At 39.0% G+C, this 22,689-nt stretch overlaps 1 protein-coding gene and 1 pseudogene across 3 annotated transcripts; both read left to right on the top strand.

Moving 5' to 3' along the window:
* The first annotated feature begins 13,438 nt into the window (after window positions 1-13,438).
* Window positions 13,439-19,352, top strand: LOC147337336 (uncharacterized). 3 transcript variants are annotated; one of them, XM_086303936.1, is made up of 4 exons: window positions 13,439-13,605; window positions 14,664-14,751; window positions 15,472-15,629; window positions 16,055-19,352. In XM_086303936.1, the coding sequence occupies exon 4, from the start codon at window positions 17,601-17,603 to the stop codon at window positions 18,588-18,590; it is 990 nt and encodes a 329-aa protein (XP_086160062.1). In that variant the 5' UTR covers window positions 13,439-13,605; window positions 14,664-14,751; window positions 15,472-15,629; window positions 16,055-17,600; the 3' UTR covers window positions 18,591-19,352. The 3 variants fall into 3 exon arrangements, with proteins under 3 accessions (XP_086160062.1, XP_086160080.1, XP_086160070.1); XM_086303954.1 differs by lacking the exon at window positions 13,439-13,605 and having other exon boundaries at window positions 14,558-14,744; XM_086303944.1 differs by lacking the exon at window positions 13,439-13,605 and having other exon boundaries at window positions 14,558-14,751.
* On the top strand, window positions 18,885-22,449 carry LOC147337335 (TBC1 domain family member 2A-like; annotated as a pseudogene).
* Window positions 22,450-22,689: the final 240 nt, after the last annotated feature.

Below are 22,689 nucleotides of genomic sequence, written 5' to 3'. Positions count from 1 at the left end.
ACTTACTTCTCTCTCCCTGTGCATTTTTTTTGCTGATTTTTTCATTTAACAAGTATATTTGAGGGACCCTCAGCATGTTCAGCATTTTTTCAGCTGTCCATTTTGCTTTTCCAATTTTTCTGTTTAACTGATTACTATTGTGCTAAATCATACTGTTTCTGCTATTTTATAAGATTTGTGCCTAATATAGTATTTCTGCTTTTTATAGGATTTTTGCTCAAACATAATATTTCTACTAAATGTAGTGTTTATGCTTAATCATCCTATTTCTGCTTTTTATAGGATTTGTGCTTAATATAGTATTTCTGCTAAATTATAGTATTTCTGCTTTTTATAGTATTTGTGCTAAAACATAGTATTTGTACTAAATGTAGTATTTATGCTTAATCATAGTATTTCTATATATTTCTGCCAGGTCCCCAGGCAGCCAATTCTCTGTGAGGACTGAGAAATTCAAATTTTCAAATCAGGGCCTGCACGGTTTCCCAGCCAATCATATATGTGTCCTGAGGCATTCAAATTTGCATATTGGGGCCTTCATGGCTTCTAAGCCAGCCAATCATATCTGAGGGCTGAGGAATTCAAATCCACAAATCAGGGCCTGCACAGCTTCCCAGCCAGCCAATCATGTATGTGGGCTCCAGGTATTCAAATTTGCATATTGGGGAATTCGTGGCTTCTAAGTCAACAAGTCATCCATGTCATATATCTCTAAAAATTCATATTTTAATGATAAATTGTCAACACTTGAAGATTCCCCCATCTCTTCTGAACAAAACGGTGTAAGAATGACCGCTCTAGCCCCTATGGTTAGGAAATTATGGTCATTTGTTTGAGGGGAATCCTCACTATGTGAAATAAACTGAAAGAAGCAGGTCTATGTCTCTGTGCTGCGTGTGTAAACAGATGCACCTGTTTTGGCGGGAAAACGTAAACAGCCTCTCTGATTGGTGGATTCAAATTCAGCAGCTCCCAGGCTGACCTAGAAACTTAGTCCTCTCTCCCTGTGTGTGTGTGTGTGTGTGTGTGTGTGTGTGTGTGTGTGTGTGTGTTTAGTGGGAGAGAGAGGACCCTGCCCTTATTTGGCAGCATGTCATTGTAGGATTTAAATTGAACATAGTTAGACTGGTTGACTGGATTAGAGCCTGTGTTTGTGTGTCCCTCTGTGCATTTGTGTTTCAATAAGTTATTACTATTCTGCTAAATCATAGTATTTCTGGTACTTTTTGGTACTTGTGCTAAATACAGTATTTCTGCTAAATCATACTATTTCTGCTTTTCAAAGGATTTATGCCTAATATAGTATTTCTGCTAAATTATAGTATTTCTGCTTTTTATAGGATTTGTGCCTAACATAGTATTTCTGCTAAATTATAGTATTTCTGCTTTTTATAGGATTTGTGCCTAACATAGTATTTCTGCTAAATTATAGTATTTCTGCTTTTTATACTATTTGTTCTAAATTATAGTATTTCTGCTTTTTATAGGATTTGTGCTTAATATAGTATTTCTGCTAAATTATAGTTTTTCTTCTTTTTATAATATTTGTGCTAAAACATAGTATTTCTACTAAATGTAGTATTTATGCTTAATAATAGTATTTCTATATATTTCTGCCAGGTCCCCAGGCAGCCAATCCTCTGTGAGGACTGAGACATTCAAATTTTCAAATCAGGGCCTGCACAGTTTCCCAGCCAATCAAATAAGTGTCCTGAGGCATTCAAATTTGCATATTGGGGCCTTCGTGGCTTCTAAGCCAGCCAATCATATCTGAGGGCTGAGGAATTCAAATCCACAAATCAGGGCCTGCACGGCTTCCCAGCCAGCCAATCACATATGTGGTCTCAGGCATTCAAATTTGCATATTGGGGAATTCGTGGCTTCTAAGTCAACAAGTCATCCATGTCATATATCTCTAAAAATTCATATTTTAATATTAAATTGTCAACACTTGAAGATTCCCCCATCTCTTCTGAACAAAACGGTGTAAGAATGACCGTTCTAGCCCCTACGGTTAGGAAATTACGGTCATTTGTTTGAGGGGAGTCGTCACTATGAGAAATAGACTGCAAAAATCCTGTGTCTCTCTGTGCTGCTGCGTGTGTAAACAGATGCACCTGTTTTGGTGGGGAAAAGTGCACAGCCTCTCTGATTGGTGGATTCAAATTCACCAGCTCCCAGGCTGACCTAGAAACTTACTTCTCTCTCCCTGTGTGTGTGTGTGTGTGTGTGTGTGTGTGTGTGACAGAGAGAGAGAGAGAGAGAAAGCCTTTTAATGGGATGATCCCATTGTAAGATTCAAATTCAATATATTTAGACTGGTTGACTGAATTGGATCTTGTGTGTGTGTCTCTCTGTGCATGTGTGTTTCCTCATGTGTACATATTTGTAATTGTGTGGCAGTCATAATTTTTTTGCTGATTTTTGTCATTTAACAAGTATATTTGAGGGAACCTCAGCATGTTCAGCATTTTTTCAGCTGTCCATTTTGCTTTTCCAATTTTTCTGTTTAACTTATTACTATTGTGCTAAATCACACTATTTCTGCTATTTTATAAGATTTGTGCTTAATATACTATTTCTGCTTTTATAGGATTTGTGCTTAATATAGTATTTCTGCTTTTTATAAGATTTGTGCTTAATATAGTATTTCTGCTAAATGTAGTATTTATTCTTGATCATACTATTTCTGCTTTTCATAGGATTTGTGCTTAATATAGTATTTCTGCTAAATTTAGTATTTCTGATTAATTATAGTCTTTCTACTAAATCATAGTACAGTATTTCTGCTTTTTATGGGATTTGTGCTAAAACAAAGTATTTCTACTAAATGTAGTATTTATGCTTAATCATACCATTTCTGCTTTTTATAGGATTTGTGCTTAATATAGTATTTCTGCTAAATTATAGTATTTCTGCCAAATTATAATATTTGTGCTAAAACATAGTCTTAATTTAAAATTACAATATTCATAGTTCATCACAGTGTCTCTGGTAAATCACAATATTTCTGCTCTGTTGTACTATTTTTCTAAATCATAGTGTTTCTGTAATGTTTAAGTATTTTTGGCTAAATATATTCTTTCTGTTATCTTATACTATTTCTCCTAAATTCTTGTATTTTTGAGAAGTTATCATGTTTCTGGTAAGTTACAATATTTCTGCTAAATTCTGCTATGCTATTGTATTTCTGCCAAGTATTATGTTTCCTCTAAGATATTGCAGTTCTGCTAAGTTATTCCATTTTAGCAAACTTCTTTTGCTTCTGCAAAGTTTTTACAATTTCTGCAACTTTTCAGCTTTTTCAGCGACTTTTTGCATACAGCTTCAGCTTTAAGCATCCACACTGCATTTTCGCAGGAAATGCAAATTTTTCTAGTTCTACTTTATTATTCCAGTTGCTTCCGTACACTTTTTGGCACTTAACTACTTCCACAATTTTCAGCCGATTTTCACCGTTCAAATTTTAAACTATTCTGCTATTTCTGCTAATGATCGCTATGACTTTTGCTATTTTTTGCTATTATACTTTTTAAAATATTCCACTTTTTTCCTTTAATTTGTCCCATTGAAATGAATGGGAAACTTCCAAAATTCTGCTAAATTTTGCTTGTTTTTGAAACTTAACTACTTCCTCATACTTTCACCTAGAACAACCATTCAAACTTTAAAATGTTCACAAATTATTGGGCTATTCATGTATGATTCAGCTTTTTCAAATCTTTTACCATTTTACTTTTATGCCTCTTAAAGTTTTGAGTTGCACAATTGTGATTTTTCACAAAATACATGCGTTGTTATGGTTGCTATGCTCTTGGCTTCCAGTGTGTCACTGAAGGTTTTGCAATTTTCACTTCATGTCCGAACAACTTCTTGCTACTTGCTCAATTTTCACTCAACTTCCACAAATTATACATCAAAACGTAGGTATTTTTGCTGGCTTTCAGAAAATGTCACCATCATTGTTGTGGGATTTATAGAATTTTGGCAAATCTCCTCAGACTAACACAAGGTCAGAAAACTCTCCATATAAAGTCAATGGAGAGTTTGTTCAAAATCACCGCTGCATTTCTGTAATGAGAGGCATATTCGAATCGTCATATCTCCTTAACGAAGCAAAGTTAAGACATGAGGCTTGTCCCGGTATATCTTCAGACACTCGTGACGCTCACAATTCAAGAATTTCTTTCTCACCTATTACCGTTCTGAAATGAGTTGGACTTGTTTGAGGGTAGGAAATTTGTCCTTTGCTCAGATTTCTTCAGATTTCAAACTGTGGAAATGAACCACTTTTTTCTCTCGTCATAACTTTTTGTTGGATTTCCACAGAGACCTGAAAATTTCCATGATTGTTCACCAAAGCCTGCTGTCTCTTACGGTGAAAGAATGATATCGATACTCCAAATAGATTTAGAGTTAGAAAGCGTTGTTTGAGGGCAAGTCAAGGCAGTTTTTGCTTCGCTCTACTCAGTTATGGTGCATTACAAGTCAAATATCTTTAATAATTCATATTTTAATGATAAATTGTTAACACTGGAAGATTCCCCCATCTCTTCTGAACAAAACGGTGTAAGAATGACCACTCTAGCCCCTACGGTTAGGAAATTATGGTCATTTGTTTGAGGGGAGTCCTCACTATGAGAAATAGGCTGCAATAATCCTGTGCCTCTCTGTCCTGCGTGTGTAAAACGATGCACCTGTTTTGGCGGGAAAACGTAAACAGCCACTCTGATTGGTGGATTTAAATTCGGCAGCTCTCTCCCTCTGTGTGTGTGTGTGTGTGTGTGTGTGTGTGTGTGTGTGTGTGTGTGTGTGTGTGTGTTTAGTGGGAGAGAGAGGACCCTGCCCTTATTTGACAGCATGTCATTGTAGGATTTAAATTGAACATAGTTAGACTGGTTGACTGGATTAGAGCCTGTGTTTGTGTGTCCCTCTGTGCATTTGTGTTTCAATAAGTTATTACTATTCTGCTAAATCATAGTATTTCTGGTACTTTTCGGTACTTGTGCTAAATACAGTATTTCTGCTAAATCATACTATTTCTGCTTTTCATAGGATTTATGCCTAATATAGTATTTCTGCTAAATTATAGTATTTCTGCTATTTTATAGGATTTGTGCCTAACATAGTATTTCTGCTAAATTATAGTATTTCTGCTTTTTATAGGATTTGTGCCTAACATAGTATTTCTGCTAAATTATAGTATTTCTGCTTTTTATACTATTTGTTCTAAATTATAGTATTTCTGCTTTTTATAGGATTTGTGCTTAATATAGTATTTCTGCTAAATTATAGTTTTTCTTCTTTTTATAGTATTTGTGCTAAAACATAGTATTTCTACTAAATGTAGTATTTATGCTTAATAATAGTATTTCTATATATTTCTGCCAGGTCCCCAGGCAGCCAATCCTCTGTGAGGACTGAGACATTCAAATTTTCAAATCAGGGCCTGCACAGTTTCCCAGCCAATCAAATAAGTGTCCTGAGGCATTCAAATTTGCATATTGGGGAATTCGTGGCTTCTAAGTCAACAAGTCATCCATGTCATATATCTCTAAAAATTCATATTTTAATATTAAATTGTCAACACTTGAAGATTCCCCCATCTCTTCTGAACAAAACGGTGTAAGAATGACCATTCTAGCCCCTACGGTTAGGAAATTACGGTCATTTGTTTGAGGGGAGTCGTCACTATGAGAAATAGACTACAAAAATCCTGTGTCTCTCTGTGCTGCTGCGTGTGTAAACAGATGCACCTGTTTTGGTGGGGAAAAGTGCACAGCCTCTCTGATTGGTGGATTCAAATTCACCAGCTCCCAGGCTGACCTAGAAACTTACTTCTCTCTCCCTGTGTGTGTGTGTGTGTGTGTGTGTGTGTGTGTGTGTGTGTGTGTGTGTGTGTGTGTGTGTGTGTGTGTGTGTGACAGAGAGAGAGAGAGAGAGAGAGAGAGAAAGGCTTTTAATGGGATGATCTCATTCTAAGATTTAAATTCAATATATTTAGACTGGTTGACTGAATTGGATCTTGTGTGTGGGTCTCTCTGTGCATGTGTGTTTCCTCATGTGTACATATTTGTGATTGTGTGGCTGTAATAAATTTTTTTGCAGATTTTTGTCATTTAACAAGTATATTTGAGGGACCCTCAGCATGTTCAGCATTTTTTCAGCTGTCCATTTTGCTTTTCCAATTTTTCTGTTTAACTTATTACTATTGTGCTAAATCATACTGTTTCTGCTATTTTATAAGATTTGTGCTTAATATACTATTTCTGCTTTTATAGGATTTGTGCTTAATATAGTATTTCTGCTAAATGTAGTATTTATGCTTAATCATATTATTTCTGCTTTTCATAGTATTTGTGCTTAATATAGTATTTCTGCTAAATTTAGTATTTCTGATTAATTATAGTTTTTCTACTAAATCATAGTACAGTATTTCTGCTTTTTATGGGATTTGTGCTTAATATAGTATTTCTGCTTTTTATAGAATTTGTGCTTAATATAGTATTTCTGCTTTTTATATGATTTGTGCTTAATATGGTATTTCTGCTAAATTATAGTATTTCTGCTTTTTATAGGATTTGTGCTAAAACATAGTATTTCTACTAAATGTAGTATTTATGCTTAATCATACTATTTCTGCTTTTTATAGGATTTGTGCTTAATATAGTATTTCTGCTAAATTATAGTATTTGTGCTTTTTATAGGATTTGTGCTAAAACATAGTATTTCTACTAAATGTAGTATTTATGCTTAATCATAGTATTTCTATATATTTCTGCCAGGTCCCCAGGCAGCCAATCCTCTGTGAGGACTTAGACATTCAAATTTTCAAATCAGGTCCTGCACGGTTTCCCAGCCAATCATATATGTGTCCTGAGGCATTCAAATTTGCATATTGGGGACTTCATGGCTTCTAAGCCAGCCAATCATATCTGAGGGCTGAGGAATTCAAATCCACAAATCAGGGCCTGCACAGCTTCCCAGCCAGCCAATCATGTATGTGGGCTCCAGGTATTCAAATTTGCATATTGGGGAATTCGTGGCTTCTAAGTCAACAAGTCATCCGTGTCATATATCTCTAAAAATTCATATTTTAATGATAAATTGTCAACACTTGAAGATTCCCCCATCTCTTCTGAACAAAACGGTGTAAGAATGACCGTTCTAGCTCCTACGGTTAGGAAATTATGGTCATTTGTTTGAGGGGAGTCGTCATTATGAGAAATAGACTGCAATGATCCTTTGTCTCTCTGTGCTGCGTGTGTAAAAAGGATGCACCTGTTTTGGAGGGAAAGAGTGCACAGGCTCTCTGATTGGTGGATTCAAATTCAGCAGCTCCCAGGCTGACCTAGAAACTCACTTTTCTCTCCCTGTGTGTGTGTGTGTGTGTGTGTGTGTGTGTGTGTGTGTGTGTGTGTGTGTGTGTGTGTGTGTGTGTGTGTGTGTGTGACAGAGAGAGAGAGAGAGAGAGAAAGCCTTTTAATGGGATGATCCCATTGTAAGATTCAAATTCAATATATTTAGACTGGTTGACTGAATTGGATCTTGTGTGTGTGTCTCTCTGTGCATGTGTGTTTCCTCATGTGTACATATTTGTAATTGTGTGGCAGTCATAAATATTTTTTGCTGATTTTTGTCATTTAACAAGTATATTTGAGGGAACCTCAGCATGTTCAGCATTTTTTCAGCTGTCCATTTTGCTTTTCCAATTTTTCTGTTTAACTTATTACTATTGTGCTAAATCATACTATTTCTGCTATTTTATAAGATTTGTGCTTAATATACTATTTCTGCTTTTATAGGATTTGTGCTTAATATAGTATTTCTGCTTTTTATAAGATTTGTGCTTAATATAGTATTTCTGCTAAATGTAGTATTTATGCTTAATCATACTATTTCTGCTTTTCATAGGATTTGTGCTTAATATAGTATTTCTGCTAAATTTAGTATTTCTGATTAATTATAGTCTTTCTACTAAATCATAGTACAGTATTTCTGCTTTTTATGGGATTTGTGCTAAAACAAAGTATTTCTACTAAATGTAGTATTTATGCTTAATCATACCATTTCTGCTTTTTATAGGATTTGTGCTTAATATAGTATTTCTGCTAAATTATAGTATTTCTGCCAAATTATAATATTTGTGCTAAAACATAGTCTTAATTTAAAATTACAATATTCATAGTTCATCACAGTGTCTCTGGTAAATCACAATATTTCTGCTCTGTTGTACTATTTTTCTAAATCATAGTGTTTCTGTAATGTTTAAGTATTTTTGGCTAAATATATTCTTTCTGTTATCTTATACTATTTCTCCTAAATTCTTGTATTTTTGAGAAGTTATCATGTTTCTGGTAAGTTACAATATTTCTGCTAAATTCTGCTATGCTATTGTATTTCTGCCAAGTATTATGTTTCTTCTAAGATATTGCAGTTCTGCTAAGTTATTCCATTTTAGCAAACTTCTTTTGCTTCTGCAAAGTTTTTACAATTTCTGCAACTTTTCAGCTTTTTCAGCTACTTTTTGCATACAGCTTCAGCTTTAAGCATCCACACTGCATTTTCGCAGGAAATGCAAATTTTTCTAGTTTTATTTGATTCCTTGTGGGATTTGGATCCAACAAGTAAAGTATGCATATTATGCACACACACAAACACACATGCAGCTATTACCATTTCTTGTATTCTTGAATAAAGACATTGATCTGACACATTTAAAATGCAGCCAATTGTTTTTATTGTTATATTATTAAGAAAAAAGAAAAGGTGGGGGTGGGGGGATGTAAAGAAGAGCTTAAAGGAAAGGGCTAGAGGAGAGAAAACCCCAACAATTAGCAGGGCATTTTTTTACTTGGACAAATTGTTAATAAAGTTTCCATATCTGTAACAATGATGACAGTATAATTGTTTATAAACAATTATATTGACAATTATATGTGTCCAGTATGTTGGCTCATTTTCTTTTACTTTTTGCATTTGAAAATAAAAGTTGGGCTGATTTTGACACCATTACAAGAAGTGTTGTTAATGATTCTTTTTGAATTAAAATCAGGTTACCACAAATTGTTTTTTAATTTAATTTCATTTGAAATGTTTGTCAGTGGGTAAACAATTCGTAATGCAAAGTCAGAAACATCGAGTTATTCTTGTACTGCATGCTTGCAATAAATAAGTTGTCCTAACAGTCAGTCAAAGGAGCTTGGAAAGAAAAGCGTCTGGACTTCTTTGAGTTGAAGTGACTGATATATATATTTTTTGTCTGTTTGTTTTGTTGGTTTTTGTTTTTTGCCCTTTATCACCATTCCTCTTCCCTGCTGTTTTTCTTTCCCTCTTTCTTTCTCCCCTTTCTTTCCCCCAGTCATGTCTGTCCTATGTGTAGCAAGTGAAAATAAAATAAACAATAAAAACAAAGGTGAATCAAATAGACCAATACGGCAAGGCCGGGATGGTCCATTTGGTAAAGTAAATCCGTTAGTTATATTTAACATAATGTTAAATGGCAACATTCTGTTTACAATGTTACCATTTCACATTGTGTTAAATGGTAACATTCTGTTTACAATGTTACCATTTACATTATGTTAAATGGTAACATTATGTTTACGATGTTACCATTTTACATTATGTTAAATTGTCAGTAGGCCTGGTACCGGAACCGGTACTGGACCCCCTTTTACTTTCAGCCATCAGAAGAGGGTACACTGTGGTCATAACAATACTCAGACTGTAGCATTTAAAGGTCCCAAAGTGTACCAGGAAAATATCCCCCGCACGATTACACCAGCAGCCTGAATTGTGAATGTGAGGGAGGATGGATCCATGCTTTCATGTTGTTCACTCCAGGCTGATATAAAAATGATATAACTAATACTACTTCTACTAATAATGACAATAACAACAAAATAATAATAATAATGTCAAAAATACCAGTAATAATAATAACAATAACAACATAAACAACAACATTACTACTACTAATAATAAAGATAAACAAATGTATTAAAAAATTAATAATGATAATAATAATAATAAAACTGATCATAACAGTAACAATATCAATCATAACAACAAGAGTACTAACAACAATAATAACAATAACAATAAAGGTGTTGCTGCAGATCTGAGTCCTGACTCTGCTGCCTTTCTAGTGCGGCAAAGAAAGTAAGAAATAGAAAAAGAAAAACACTGGGAGACGTCACCTGTCTTTTATAGAATAGCAGGTAAGCTGTTCTCTGCCGCTGCTCACACACAGACTCACACGTGGTCTGGCAGACCAACTCGTCATCGTACGTGAGCCGGCTGTCTGTGACGTCGTCTCTTCCGCTCATCTGGTGAACGCCGTCACAGACGTAATGTCCTGAGAGGAGAAGGCGCACTTATTAACGTCTCATAAACTTTCAAAGCTGACCTGCATTCAGCACATGTGTCTGAAAGCACCCACTCACCGCTGTAAGCTGAGGAGCCCAAACGACTGATCACGCTGACCAACAAATAGCGAGCAGTTTACTGGGAGAGGGCAGCGGCACCACCCGTTAGCTTAGAAATGGGCTCCATCCATACTTGAAATGAACGGTGTGCCTTTTCCCTTACCTCTTCAGTAAAGGCTGTGTCCTGGCTGATCACCAGCTGCTGTGTCAGAACAATGGGGCTGTTCTTCTTCTCCACGGTGAACGATGGAGTGAACGTAAACCACTTCAGCTGGAGGATCAGCACACTGAAAGAGATGAGATAAAGAGGAGAGGCTCAAAGGAAGACGCAAGGAGGACATGACATGAACAAAACTGACACCGACTGAACTGTGGTGGTTTGAGGCCTTTGGGGACCGATTTGAGGTTACTCACTTTGGCAGGTTCAAGAACAACAGCTCCTCTTTGATCTTCTTAGCTCCGCACTGGCATTCGTAGTCCAACAGGCCGCCCTGCAGCAGGGAGCAGGAGGAACAGGTGCATTAGAGTTAAACTCTTTTACAGATGAATTCACATATTCGTGGGAGCAAGCCTGTTCACAGAATAGAGTCTAAACGAGCTCTTACTTTCAGACTCCAGCCCCGCCCTTCAGCAGCTCCGCAGCATCCTGCTGGCTGGCACAACCTTGCCATTGGCTGCTGCCAGGGACTCAACAGGTTAGAACAAAAATATAAATATTATATCTGAGTTCTTATGTGGACCCGCCTTCCAGACACAACGTCACCTTCCATGAATGTCCACAGGTTAGCGGCCCTCGCTCTGCTGGTCCTCCAAAGTAAGAAAAAATGAGAAAAAATAAGGAGCAGACCAAGCAAAAGAGGGTATTTAAAGAGACAGTGCTCTTAAGGTGCATTTTTGGCGAGTTTTATTATCTAAATGTCATTGTGTCACTTTCTTATGAGGCTTCAATGAACTGAAAAAGCTTCTGGGATGAGAAGCGAAACGTCTTCAAAAAAGTTAAAGAAGTCCGGTTGCTTTTTTCCCCCAAGCTCCTTAGAGTTCTCTGAAAATGGTCAGGTAGAAGGACTGGACTGAAAATGAGTAAAAAAGCAGCCAAAGCCCAAGGAAGTTGAAAGACTGGAAACTATTGCTGAGGTCATGTCAGTGTAAAAAGTTACCTACAAGTCTGGCACCTTGGAAGCAAAACATAAAGAAATAAGGTGTAAGGCCAAATGTTTGGTCCTGCAGCCAACCGGACCATGAAATATAGAGCACAGGTGAACAAAGTGAGGCAGCAGTTTGCTGATTTCCACCTTGTGCCTTTCATGTTGATCAGCTTAGTAGTTTGCCAGCTTTCTAGCTGTTAAAGACTTTTGGCGAGAGGTTATTCATATTTGAACTCTAATTGAACCCCTCTTTTTTACTGTTTTTTTGTTTGTTTGTTTTTGGGGTTTTTTGTTGTCTTAGATGGCCTGACTCAGCAGGTGGGGGCAGTTTCTGAGTTTACCTTCGTTCAAACAGTGCAGAAATGGTTTCGCTATGCTCCAGACCGGATGGGTGGTGCAGGACGCCCGATATCCAGCCCCGTCATGGAGTAAACTAAAAACAGTAAATAATACATTTAACAAACAAGCAAGCTCTAAATTCAAGCGGAGAGACTGCAGACATAGCCGCACCATTCCAGGGATTTTTGGTTAGCATGAGGGGTCTAGCCAGGACCCTTACTGGATACTTGGTGGGAATCGAACGTGCGACTCCAAAGATGTGTAGTATTACCACTACACTATCCAGCTGCGCTACACTATCCAACAAAAGAAGTTTTTAGAAAATTTGATAAAGTCTGATGCTTAATATTGTAGGGATATTAATATCCCTACAATATTAATACGGATTAATAACACAGAGAAGTCATACTTCTGTTATGACAGAATTAATTGGGTAAATTATATTTACAATTGTAACATTGTAAACTTAATGTTATGATTTTACATTATATTAAATTGTAACATGATGTAAAATCGTAACATTGTAAACTTAACGTTACAATTTTACATTATGTTGCAATTTAACATAATGTGAAATTGTAACATTGTAAACATAATGTTACAATTGGAACATCAGTCCATCTATCCATGCATCTTCATCCGCTTTATCCGAGGCCGGGTCGCGGGGGCAGCAGCCTAAGCAAAGAGGCCCAGACCCAACACGCTGTGTACTCACCTTTGCTAAGTACATGTGAACAGATCTTGAATAAAAAAAACAAAACAAAACACACTTTTCTTTTGTGTTTTATTGAAAGCACTTTACAGAAAGTGTAATTGTTTGTAATGAAGAAAGAAGTAGGTAGGTTTGCATGTGTAATTAGTGTGTTATTGCAGAAGAAGCTTAATGTGTAGTTTGCAAAAACAATGGGAAAAAAAGGTGGCCGAAGAAGAAAAGATAAATGTCCTTTTTTTTAAGTATTCCCTCGGCCGGTCGTTTGGCTTATGACATGTGGCGGGGACTCTGCTACAGAACTCCGCCAGTTCGAACCCCCCACGAACTCACTGCCACGGCCCTGCGCGGGGGGCGGGGAAACGTACTCGCATTTCCTTTTTGCTTTTTCCTGCTTGAGCCAAGTCCTCCGCCCGCTCTTCATCTCTCTCATTACCCCTTATTACCTTACACTCATGCCTTTGCCTTTCACCACTTCAAAACGAAGCCTACTTCAATATTACCTTCATACGCTCTCTTTGCTTTTGGCTTTCCTCATGCTGTGTACTCACCTTTGCTAAGTACATGTGAACAGATCTTGAATAAAAAAAACAAAACAAAACACACTTTTCTTTTCTGTTTTATTGAAAGCACTTTACAGAAAGTGTAATTGTTTGTAATGAAGAAAGAAGTAGGTAGGTTTCCATGTGTAATTAGTGTGTTATTGCAGAAGAAGCTTAATGTGTACTTTGGAAAAACGATGAGAAAAAAAGCTGGCTGAAGAAGAAATGATAAATGTCCTTTTTTTTCAAGCCTTCTCTCAGCCAGCAGTTTCAGTGCCACGGCCCTCGCTTGGGGGGTGGGGAGACGTGCCCCCCAAGGAGACCTGCTAGATTGTTCAGAAGGTTGTTCTCATCCATCCAGATGGAGGATCACTAACAGGAGCGTGGAAGACTCCAGAATCCACTCTGGCTGGAATCCGGTGGATATGCAGTGTGTACAGGTACAGGACCATTTAAACGGACAGCATTTATAGAATGACTATTAAAAGTCAGCGAGTGTCAGTAATGTTAATGTGGTTATGTTAGTAATACACCGAGTGCTAATATAAGAGCTTTAAGATGCATTTGTAGATATTATTACGTGTTTTACCGTCTTTATGGTGCTAGCTTAAAGTTACGGTGTAAACGTTAGCTTATATTGGAGGAAAGCTGTTACTGGTTAAACGATGTTAGCACAGAAATATTAGCTTCTGTCATGACTGATGAAGTTACTAGTTAATAAAGTTTTCAGTAAAGTGATTAATCGCAGCCACAGGTTGACAGCAAATATCTCGATTAGCTTCAGTGCATCTGTAATAAATATGTGCAAGTTTCAGTGCTTCGTTTAAACTGTATGATACTTATACTGACCCAGGGTCAGTGTAAAATACAATCCTAGCTGTGTGAACAAAGCCACTGTAAATTTAATCCTGCATGACAAACCTCAGGATGCAGGTTATTATTACTCTTTCCTGCTGGCACACCTGAGAGTCAGCTAGAAACTTATAGTGACGTGGACATCATGCAAAGACTGCCAGACTCTGTAATACTGCAAATGATCAGTGACTCAGGTTAACACTAAACTTCAAACGGTACCTCTGTGTGCTGAACATCTAGGATTGAGTCAGGCTGCATTGACTGTGGGACTTTAATGTGTTAAAAGCAGGTTGAAGACGGCTCAGAAACATTTGAAGATTAAAATTGAGCATTATGGCTGCTGGTGGTTTGTAATATCTACTCAGCTGTATTTTTGTTACTAATTTATGTTTGTTGTTGTTTAACACAGATTTCAGAAGAGCAAATATGCTTAATAGTTTAACTAGATTTCATTTGTCAGTGTTTGACTGCTGAGTCACCGGAAGAACTCATTTCATTCATTCTCCATATGATGTTAATTTACAGAAATGTTTCACAGGAACTGATTTCTCCCAAAGGTTGAACTAGTGTGTTTCCATAGATTACCTCTGTATGAATGTACTTCTTAAATGAAGGCAAGTGTTTGTCCTTTTTTGTTCCTCAGGTACAGTACGTGATATCAAGGGCAGGTGGTCAACACTGGGGACAAGAAGCAGACATACTTCCAAGAGGGAGCTGCAGTGAGGTCAGAGGTCAGAATCTGAAACAGCTCAGGTTTATATTTTAGAGGTTATAAAAAATCAAAATGTATTTATAAAGAAACCTTTAAATAATAGTCATAATTATGATTATTATAAGAAATATCAAACATTTAAGTGGATTTTCTGTTACACATATTGTGTTAGCCCTGCGATAAACTGGCAGCCTGTCTTTGTCCTGTATCAGCTGGGATAGGCTTCATCCTCCCGCAACCTTGAATTGGATACATTTTATTCCAATTATGTAATCTGATCATTTACAAACTCAAGGTATCTAATCAAAATGTAAGTAATAATTATAAAATGGGAAAGCAGAAATAAGTGTGACATAAATGTAAATGTGTGAGCTGACATAGAGCTACATGCAGTCTGAAAAACCTTTGTTGTCAAGTTTGCAGGTATATCAGCACGAGACATTCTTACATAGAAGAGACATTAAAGTCTCTAACTCAGTGAAGCATTATTGGTCCCGTCTGTTTGGATAAATATAGTAAGTTGATGTATGTCCATTTATTGACACATTTTCTTAAGTGCTTATCCAGTTCAGGATCACAGTGGAGCTGCAGCTGGATATGTTCACTAAATAAACCTTACAAAAGTTAACAATAAACCTGCATCCATGTACGTTGTTGTCCACAGGATGAGAAAATCAAACTGGAACACTGTGGAACATGTTAATAAATGTTTGTGTGTTTATGCCTGTGTCTTTCACAGGAGGCGCTGGAAGGTTTCCCTAATAGTTCCTGGTGAATCAAAGCAGAACCATAAAGGTTGCTGGACTGCATGATGGCCTTACCCCTGAGCAGTCATCCTGTTAAAGGATGAACCAGTTAGAAGCTGTTTTCAAAGTAGCTGAGCAGATTTCATCTCAAGTAAGCGATTAACTGTTTGTTCATCTGTTCCGCCACTTAAAGAGCATTTAAGGACGTCTTTTGAGTGTCCAGTTGAATTAATTCTACTGGCTCTCATGGTAATTTGTTATTATAGTCATATTTTTCATGTTCATCCAGCTATTTAGTAAATTCTATCTATTTAGTAATATCCGTCAGCTATAAAATGTAATATAAATATAAAAATATCTAAATATCTCCTGCCCTTTATGTTTTAATGATGCAAGTCTGTTATCGTGTTACATTAGCATTCCTCACATATCAATGAGATGCTGTACAGTACAATCCTACTGACACAGCAGAGGGATAACGACAGCTATTCAACATCGTTACACGACACATTCGAGCTGCATGACGCAGACAAAGTGACTAAATCATCTTTTTGTGGTTTATTGTCTTCAAACCAGCCGATGGCAGAAGATGTCAGAGAAGAACTTCAGGCCGTGGACTGAAAAGGTATTTTTTTCTTGTTATCAAAAGACATTTGGAGTGGCAGCTTCTACAACTGGTTGTGCTAAAGTAAAGCTTACAGTCTAAGAAATCACAGTGTTGATATTCAGCACAAAGAGAAAAGCTCACTTGTTTGAATTTATTTACAATCATAGTTTTATAAATTCTGACTGTAAACAGCTTTTACAGCTTTGATATTGTTTGACACTCGATATCAGGTGATAGGGTTTAATTTAAAGGTTTCTGTGTCCCAATGAGCCATTTACACTGATCAGTGTCAGTTTAACTGTAACACATTCATTATTTAGATTCAACAAAGAAATAACTGAATGTAAAAAATGGCAGCCCTCAGGCAGGTTTATAGAGATACATGCATGCATTATGAAATTTATGTATCCCAGATAATTGTTATTCATCTAGTCATGGCAGACCTACCTCTTCCTCCCAAGTTAACTGCAACCCAAAATAACTAGTGGGGCTATTTACACACTCACAACCAGTGTGGGGTAAAAAGAGCCACCAAAAAACTGTCAGCCACAGATGTGCTAGAAGAGTTAGAAGCTCTACTTATGGAGAAACTTTCTAAGTCTAACAGGGGACAGGAACTCCTGCCCAAGTAACATGATATAAGCCCACATACAGCCCAGCCATAAAGTGAACCAAGTTAAAGACAGCATGGGACCAAATGCATGTAACCAGCCTGCACCCACCTGACATTTCTTCCTCCTGAATTAAATGAATGAAGGGATGAAAGTTAAATGACTACAAACCTAAAGCCACTAGTTCCCACACTGGAGCTCCCTGACACTGTGTGTTAACTGTATTTAGCTTGTATCAACAGTTGTAACAGGCTAAGCCACCTGAGACACTGCATTGAATTTGTTCCTGTCTTACTGGTTTCAGCTGACTGGTTTCAACTCAGATATTCTGCTTTTTCCTTTCAGTAGATCAAAGCAGCTCGTGCTCCTTCTGCTTCCAATTTAGAAGAAGAAGAAGAAGGCGAAGGCTTCAGCGAAGTGGCGTTCATGGTCTCAGTGAACAGTCACGGTCACACACTGCATGTGGTTTTAAAAGCAACATGTCTGTTCACCACAACAATGGAGATGTGTAATATTAGTGCAGCTATGGTTTGTTCTTGAACATCAGTTCTGTTTTCTACTTTGATCACTCAGACCAAAAAAGTGTTGTTTTCAGATTCTTTCTTTTAAATCTATAAAGCACCTGTTCATTTTTTTTATTACAATTAGTTTCACATAAATGTTAGTGTTTCCTTTTATGATCTTTTAATGCTTACACTACACTGTACATGAAATCAAACCTAATAATGAGGCAGATAACATTCCTGTTACGATCCAGACTAGTGGTCTTACTGGGGCCGGTGAACAGGACTGTAAGCTTGCCATTGTGCCAGTTAAAGTAAAATCAAAGAGAGGTCAAAGAATAGTGGAAACGTATGCCTTTCTGGACCAAGGGAGTTCAGCATCCTTTTGTACAGCGGGTCTTATGGACAAGCTGAATATTGCTGGGAGGAGGACAAAGATTCTCCTGCGCACCATGGGACAGGAGAAAGTGGTGGACAGTTTCATTGTACCTGAACTTGAAGTTGCTGGATTGGACAGTGACATGTACTGTGATATGCCTAACCTCTTCACTCAGCATAAAATGCCTGTAGATATTGGTAACATCTCAAATCAACAGGACCTGGTTGACTGGCCACATTTGAAGCATGTTCATTTGCCAGAAATTAAGGCCAATGTTGAGCTTTTGATTGGCATGAATATGCCCAGAGCTCTAGAACCTTTGGAGGTCATCCGGAGTGTAGGTGATGGACCCTTTGCCATTAGGACTGTGCTCGGCTGGACTGTGAATGGGCCACTTAATCGAGAATGCTGTGGAAGGCCAGGATGTTTGGCAACAGTTACCGCCAACAGAGTTTCTGCTGTCACACTGGACAAGCTATGGAAACAGCAGTTCAAGATGGATTTTCCTGAGAGCAGCAATGATGAACAGATGGGGCTGTCAAAGGAAGACTTGAAGTTCCTGGAATTGGCCAGCAAGATGGTGACTTTGGGGGATTGGCACTACAGCATTGCCCTGCCACTAAAAGACCGAGACATAAGAATGCCTGACAACTGTGCAATTGAGCAACGAGCCTTAGGTTTGAAGAAAAGGTTCATCAGAGATAAAGACTTTCATAAAGACTACACTGCCTTCATGACAGATCTTATATCTAGAGGATATGCAAAGAGAGTCCCAGTCACAGAATTAGAGCGCCAGAAATGGGGAAGGATTAAACGTAACTTTGTTCCTGGAGATGTGGTCCTTATAGTGGATGATTCTGCACCTCGTGGTTCTTGGCTCATTGGGAGAGTCACCGGAGCTGCACCAGATGAAAGGGGGCTTGTGCGTCAGGTCTGGATTAAGACCCCAACCAGCCATGTGTGCAGACCCATCACAAAGATATGCCTTCTTCAGGAGGCCTCTGACCCATGACTATGACATTTTTGACACAGTGTGACATAACTAACTTTGAATTGACTTTAATGTTATGAGATGTACATCAGACTGACTATATTTAGGCTAAGTGCTGGTAACCTCTGGCCTATGACTGACTGACCATGTGCAGACAGAAGAAAAGAAGAGAAGACATGAGAAAATAACTTTGGTGGACTTTTGAGTATGTTATGTTGTCTCACTGGGTGTCTGTGATATGATGAAGTGTGTGTTGTGAGTTATGGTGTTGGATGTGTAATTATTACTGTAAAAATGTAATAATTAGGGGCCGGAATGTTGTGGATAGGCGTAGCTTTGGGTCACGTGGTGTCAGTAATAGTGATTGCTATATCACCTGTTCACGGCCCGAGGGAAATTTTGTGAATGAGTGGGTGATGGGGGAAGTCGACTTTTGCTGACCGCTCAAGCGTCCCAAGGCGTTCCCAGGCCAGCCGAGAGATATAATCTCTCCAGCGTGTCCTGGGTCTGCCCCGGGGCCTGCTCCCGGTGGGACATGCCTGGAACACCTCACCCAGGAGGCGCCCAGGGGGCATCCTTGTCAGATGCCCGAACCACCTCAGCTGGCTCCTTTCGATGTGGAGCAGCAGCTGCTCTACTCTGAGCCCCTCCCGGACGGCCGAACTTCTCACCCTATCTCTAAGGGAGAGGCCAGCCACCCTTCGGAGGAAGCTCATTTCTGCCGCTTGTATACGCGATCTCGTTCTTTCGGTCACTACCCACAGCTCGTGGCCATAGGTGAGGGTAGGGATTGTAACATTGTAAACATAATACAATTTTACATTATGTTACTGTCAGAGTCGGACGGTGCCCCGACCGGTCGACCTGTGTGTGTGTGTTTTTTTGTTCTCCTCTCTCGCTCCACTTTTTCTCCGCTGCGATTGTTACCCCCGACCCGTAAGTGCTGCCACTCTGAGCTGCCTAATAAGCCTGGACGCGATCGAGACGGAGAGACGGAAGGGGACACTTCACTGATTCTAGGGAGTTTTGTGGACACACGAGGGGAGACGGGGAGAGGAGCACTGAAGGGACTTGCACTGTGGATAACTGTGGATTGATTTTGGCTTCACTGTAAATAAAGACACTGTTCAACTTAAACGAGAAGTCCGCGTCTAGGTTCGCTAACTCACCACCCTTAACAGCTACAATTTAACATCATGTAAAATTGTAACATCATGTTTACAATGTTACAATTTGTAAATTGTAACATTGTAAACATGATGTTACAATTTTATATGATGTTAAACTGTAACATAATGTAAAATTGTAACATTATGTTTACAATGTTACAATTTAACATAATGTAAAATTGTAACATTATGTTTACAATGTTACAATTTTACATTATGTTAAATTGTTACATAATGTAAAATTGTAACATTATGTTTACAATGTTACAATTTGTAAATTGTAACATTGTAAACATAATGTTACAATTTTATATGATGTTAAACTGTAACATAATGTAAAATTGTAACATTATGTTTACAATGTTACAATTTGTAAATTGTAACATTGTAAACATAATGTTACAATTTTATATGATGTTAAACTGTAACATAATGTAAAATTGTAACATAATGCTTAACAGATAATGGTTATCCTCTTTTTATATCATACATCATTGTCTCTGTAGGAGGGTCTGGAGCACCCCCTGCTGAGCCGCTGGGCTCAGTACCTTGCAGGCAGGTCCGACGATGACTTCATCATCTCACCTGAGCTCAAAATTCTGGTGCGTGAAGGCGTCCCTCGGGAGTATCGGCAGAGAGTGTGGCGCTGTTTGGTCCGAGCCAGAACTTTGACAAGCCAAGAGTGCCACACGCAACGCTATCAGCAGGTACAGCTGTAGAGAGAGAGAGTGCTTTATCCGCACCTGAGCACAGGTGGCTCCTCCTTCTTCCTGTTGGGAATGCTGGCGAGCACTCAGTAATCCTGTTCTGTTTCCAGCTGTGTGAGAAGAGTTGGACAGCTCCTAATCCTGCCTCCAGGCAGGTCCAGCTGGACCTTCACCGAACCCTGACGACCAATCAGCACTTCTCCTCGCCGTCCAGCCCCGCCCTCCAGCCCCGCCCTCCAGCAGCTCCGCCGCATCCTTCTGGCCTTCTCCGGGCATAACCCTGCCATTGGCTACTGCCAGGTACTCAACAGGTCAGAACAAAAGTATAAATTTTATATCTGAGTTCTTATGTGGACCCGCCTTCCAGGCAGAACCTCACCTTCCATCAATGTCCACAGGTTAGCGGCCCTCACTCTGTTGGTCCTCCAAAGTGACGAAGACGCCTTCTGGTGTCTGGTGGCAGTGGTGGAAGCCATCATGCCTCAGGACTACTACACCAAGAATCTGGTGGACTGTGATCTCTGTGAGTCTTTGTGCTCAGGCGGACCAGCGCGTGCTGAAGGACTTCATGGCGGAGAAGCTTCCTCGCCTGGCATCTCACTTTGAGGATCACAACATTGACGTCTCTCTGGTCACCTTCAACTGGTTCCTGGTGGTTTTTGTGGAGAGTCTGCCCAGCGACATCCTGATGCCTCTGTGGGACGCCTTCCTGTATGAGGGTACCAAGGTACCATACACCCGAACACACCATGACAGAAATGCAGACAACACTTGAATGCACCACAGTAGTGTCCATGGAAACAAAAATGATTTTGTTTTCACCTTTAGATGTCTTTATTTACATTTTAGGAGTAATAAGACATTGTTTACTAAGCATGGGGAACTGTCATGTGACATGAAATAGGAGTGGGAAAGCAGATCATTCTAGTAACGACCTCACAGTCTACCACAAGCAGCGTAAATCCAGACGATGAGCGGGACAATGGCTTTGGGCTTGTTTCTGCAATGTGACAAATGCAGCACAGCTTTTACATCGTTTGTCTCAGGAAATAAAATCACAGTTCAGACACAGAAATATATACCACACAGGGATAAATGCTGACAACAGCTTCAGCCACGTAGATCCAACCCAAAAGTTTAATTTAAACTTAAAGCTCAACTACCAAGTAAGTTAATATTATCTGGCAACTGAGGAACCAAGTGGCTTATTGGAAATCGATCAGAGCTGTAATGAGTAAAGGGCCCAACTGCACCACAACTGAAAGAGTAATTTTATGACTCACCTCCTCAAAGTTTCCAATTAATTGTGTGGCGTGAGTGTCCTGTTATGAAATGCGTGTCTGTGCTGCAGGTGATCTTCAGATACACTCTGGCTCTGTTCAAATACAAAGAGGACGACATCCTGAAGATTCACGACAGCGTGGAGATCTACCAGTACCTACGCTTCTTCACAAAGACCGTCTCCAATGCCAGGTACGCACTCGCCTCCACCCGCCTTAATCTACGAGCTGTTACACTCTCAGAAGTGTAGCGGATGTAGCTGTTGAATCTTTGAGCTTCAAACCCTTTTTACTGAAATTTTGTGAGAAGTTTAAATTTCCCTGATCACAGTAACAATGATTTAAAGATTTTTAAGTATCTGCAGCTCTCGGATACATGTGGTCCAGTCAGTCCAGTATTTCCTGCTCAAACTGCAGTACCTGAAGTATCAAGCAGCATAAAACAGAAACACTCAAGCTGATCAGTTTCCAGTTCCTCTGTGTTGGTGATCGAGTCCTTTCCACCTGCGTGTGTCCATGCAGGAAGCTGACCAGCATCGCCTTCAACGACATGAACCCATTCCCCAGCCGGCTGCTGAGGAACCGGCGAGTGCTCCACCTGGAGCGCCTGCAGGCGGAGCTGCGTGAGCTGGAGGAGCAGCACAAGGAGTTCATCACAGAGAGCGTCGTACGGAAAGACAAAGAGCTCGACGTCATGGTGAGCGAGGACGACGAGGACCTCTGATCACACGGGACGCTTCAGCTGCTCACTTCGAGACGACGATGAGTTTTCCATGAGTTCAAGAGAATTTTACTAAACCGGCTGTTAACTGGTTTCCTTCACACCAAACACAGGATTGTGTCAGGTTCACCATCTCTACTAACACTACAAGGAAACAGACGCATACAGATTTAACTGCATCACATCTGTCGCGCTGACCTAGTAGGTGTGGCTGTTATTCCTCTTTTCCTCCTCCTGCCCTCT

The sequence above is a fragment of the Aulonocara sp. 'chitande type north' Nkhata Bay genome, linkage group LG2, assembly GCF_057382095.1.
Source record: "Aulonocara sp. 'chitande type north' Nkhata Bay isolate Kocher_YH1m ecotype deep benthic linkage group LG2, A_spYH_male_GT1.1, whole genome shotgun sequence".
NCBI classification, from domain to species: Eukaryota; Metazoa; Chordata; class Actinopteri; order Cichliformes; family Cichlidae; genus Aulonocara; species Aulonocara sp. 'chitande type north' Nkhata Bay.
This window is presented reverse-complemented; position numbering and strand designations above follow the sequence as displayed.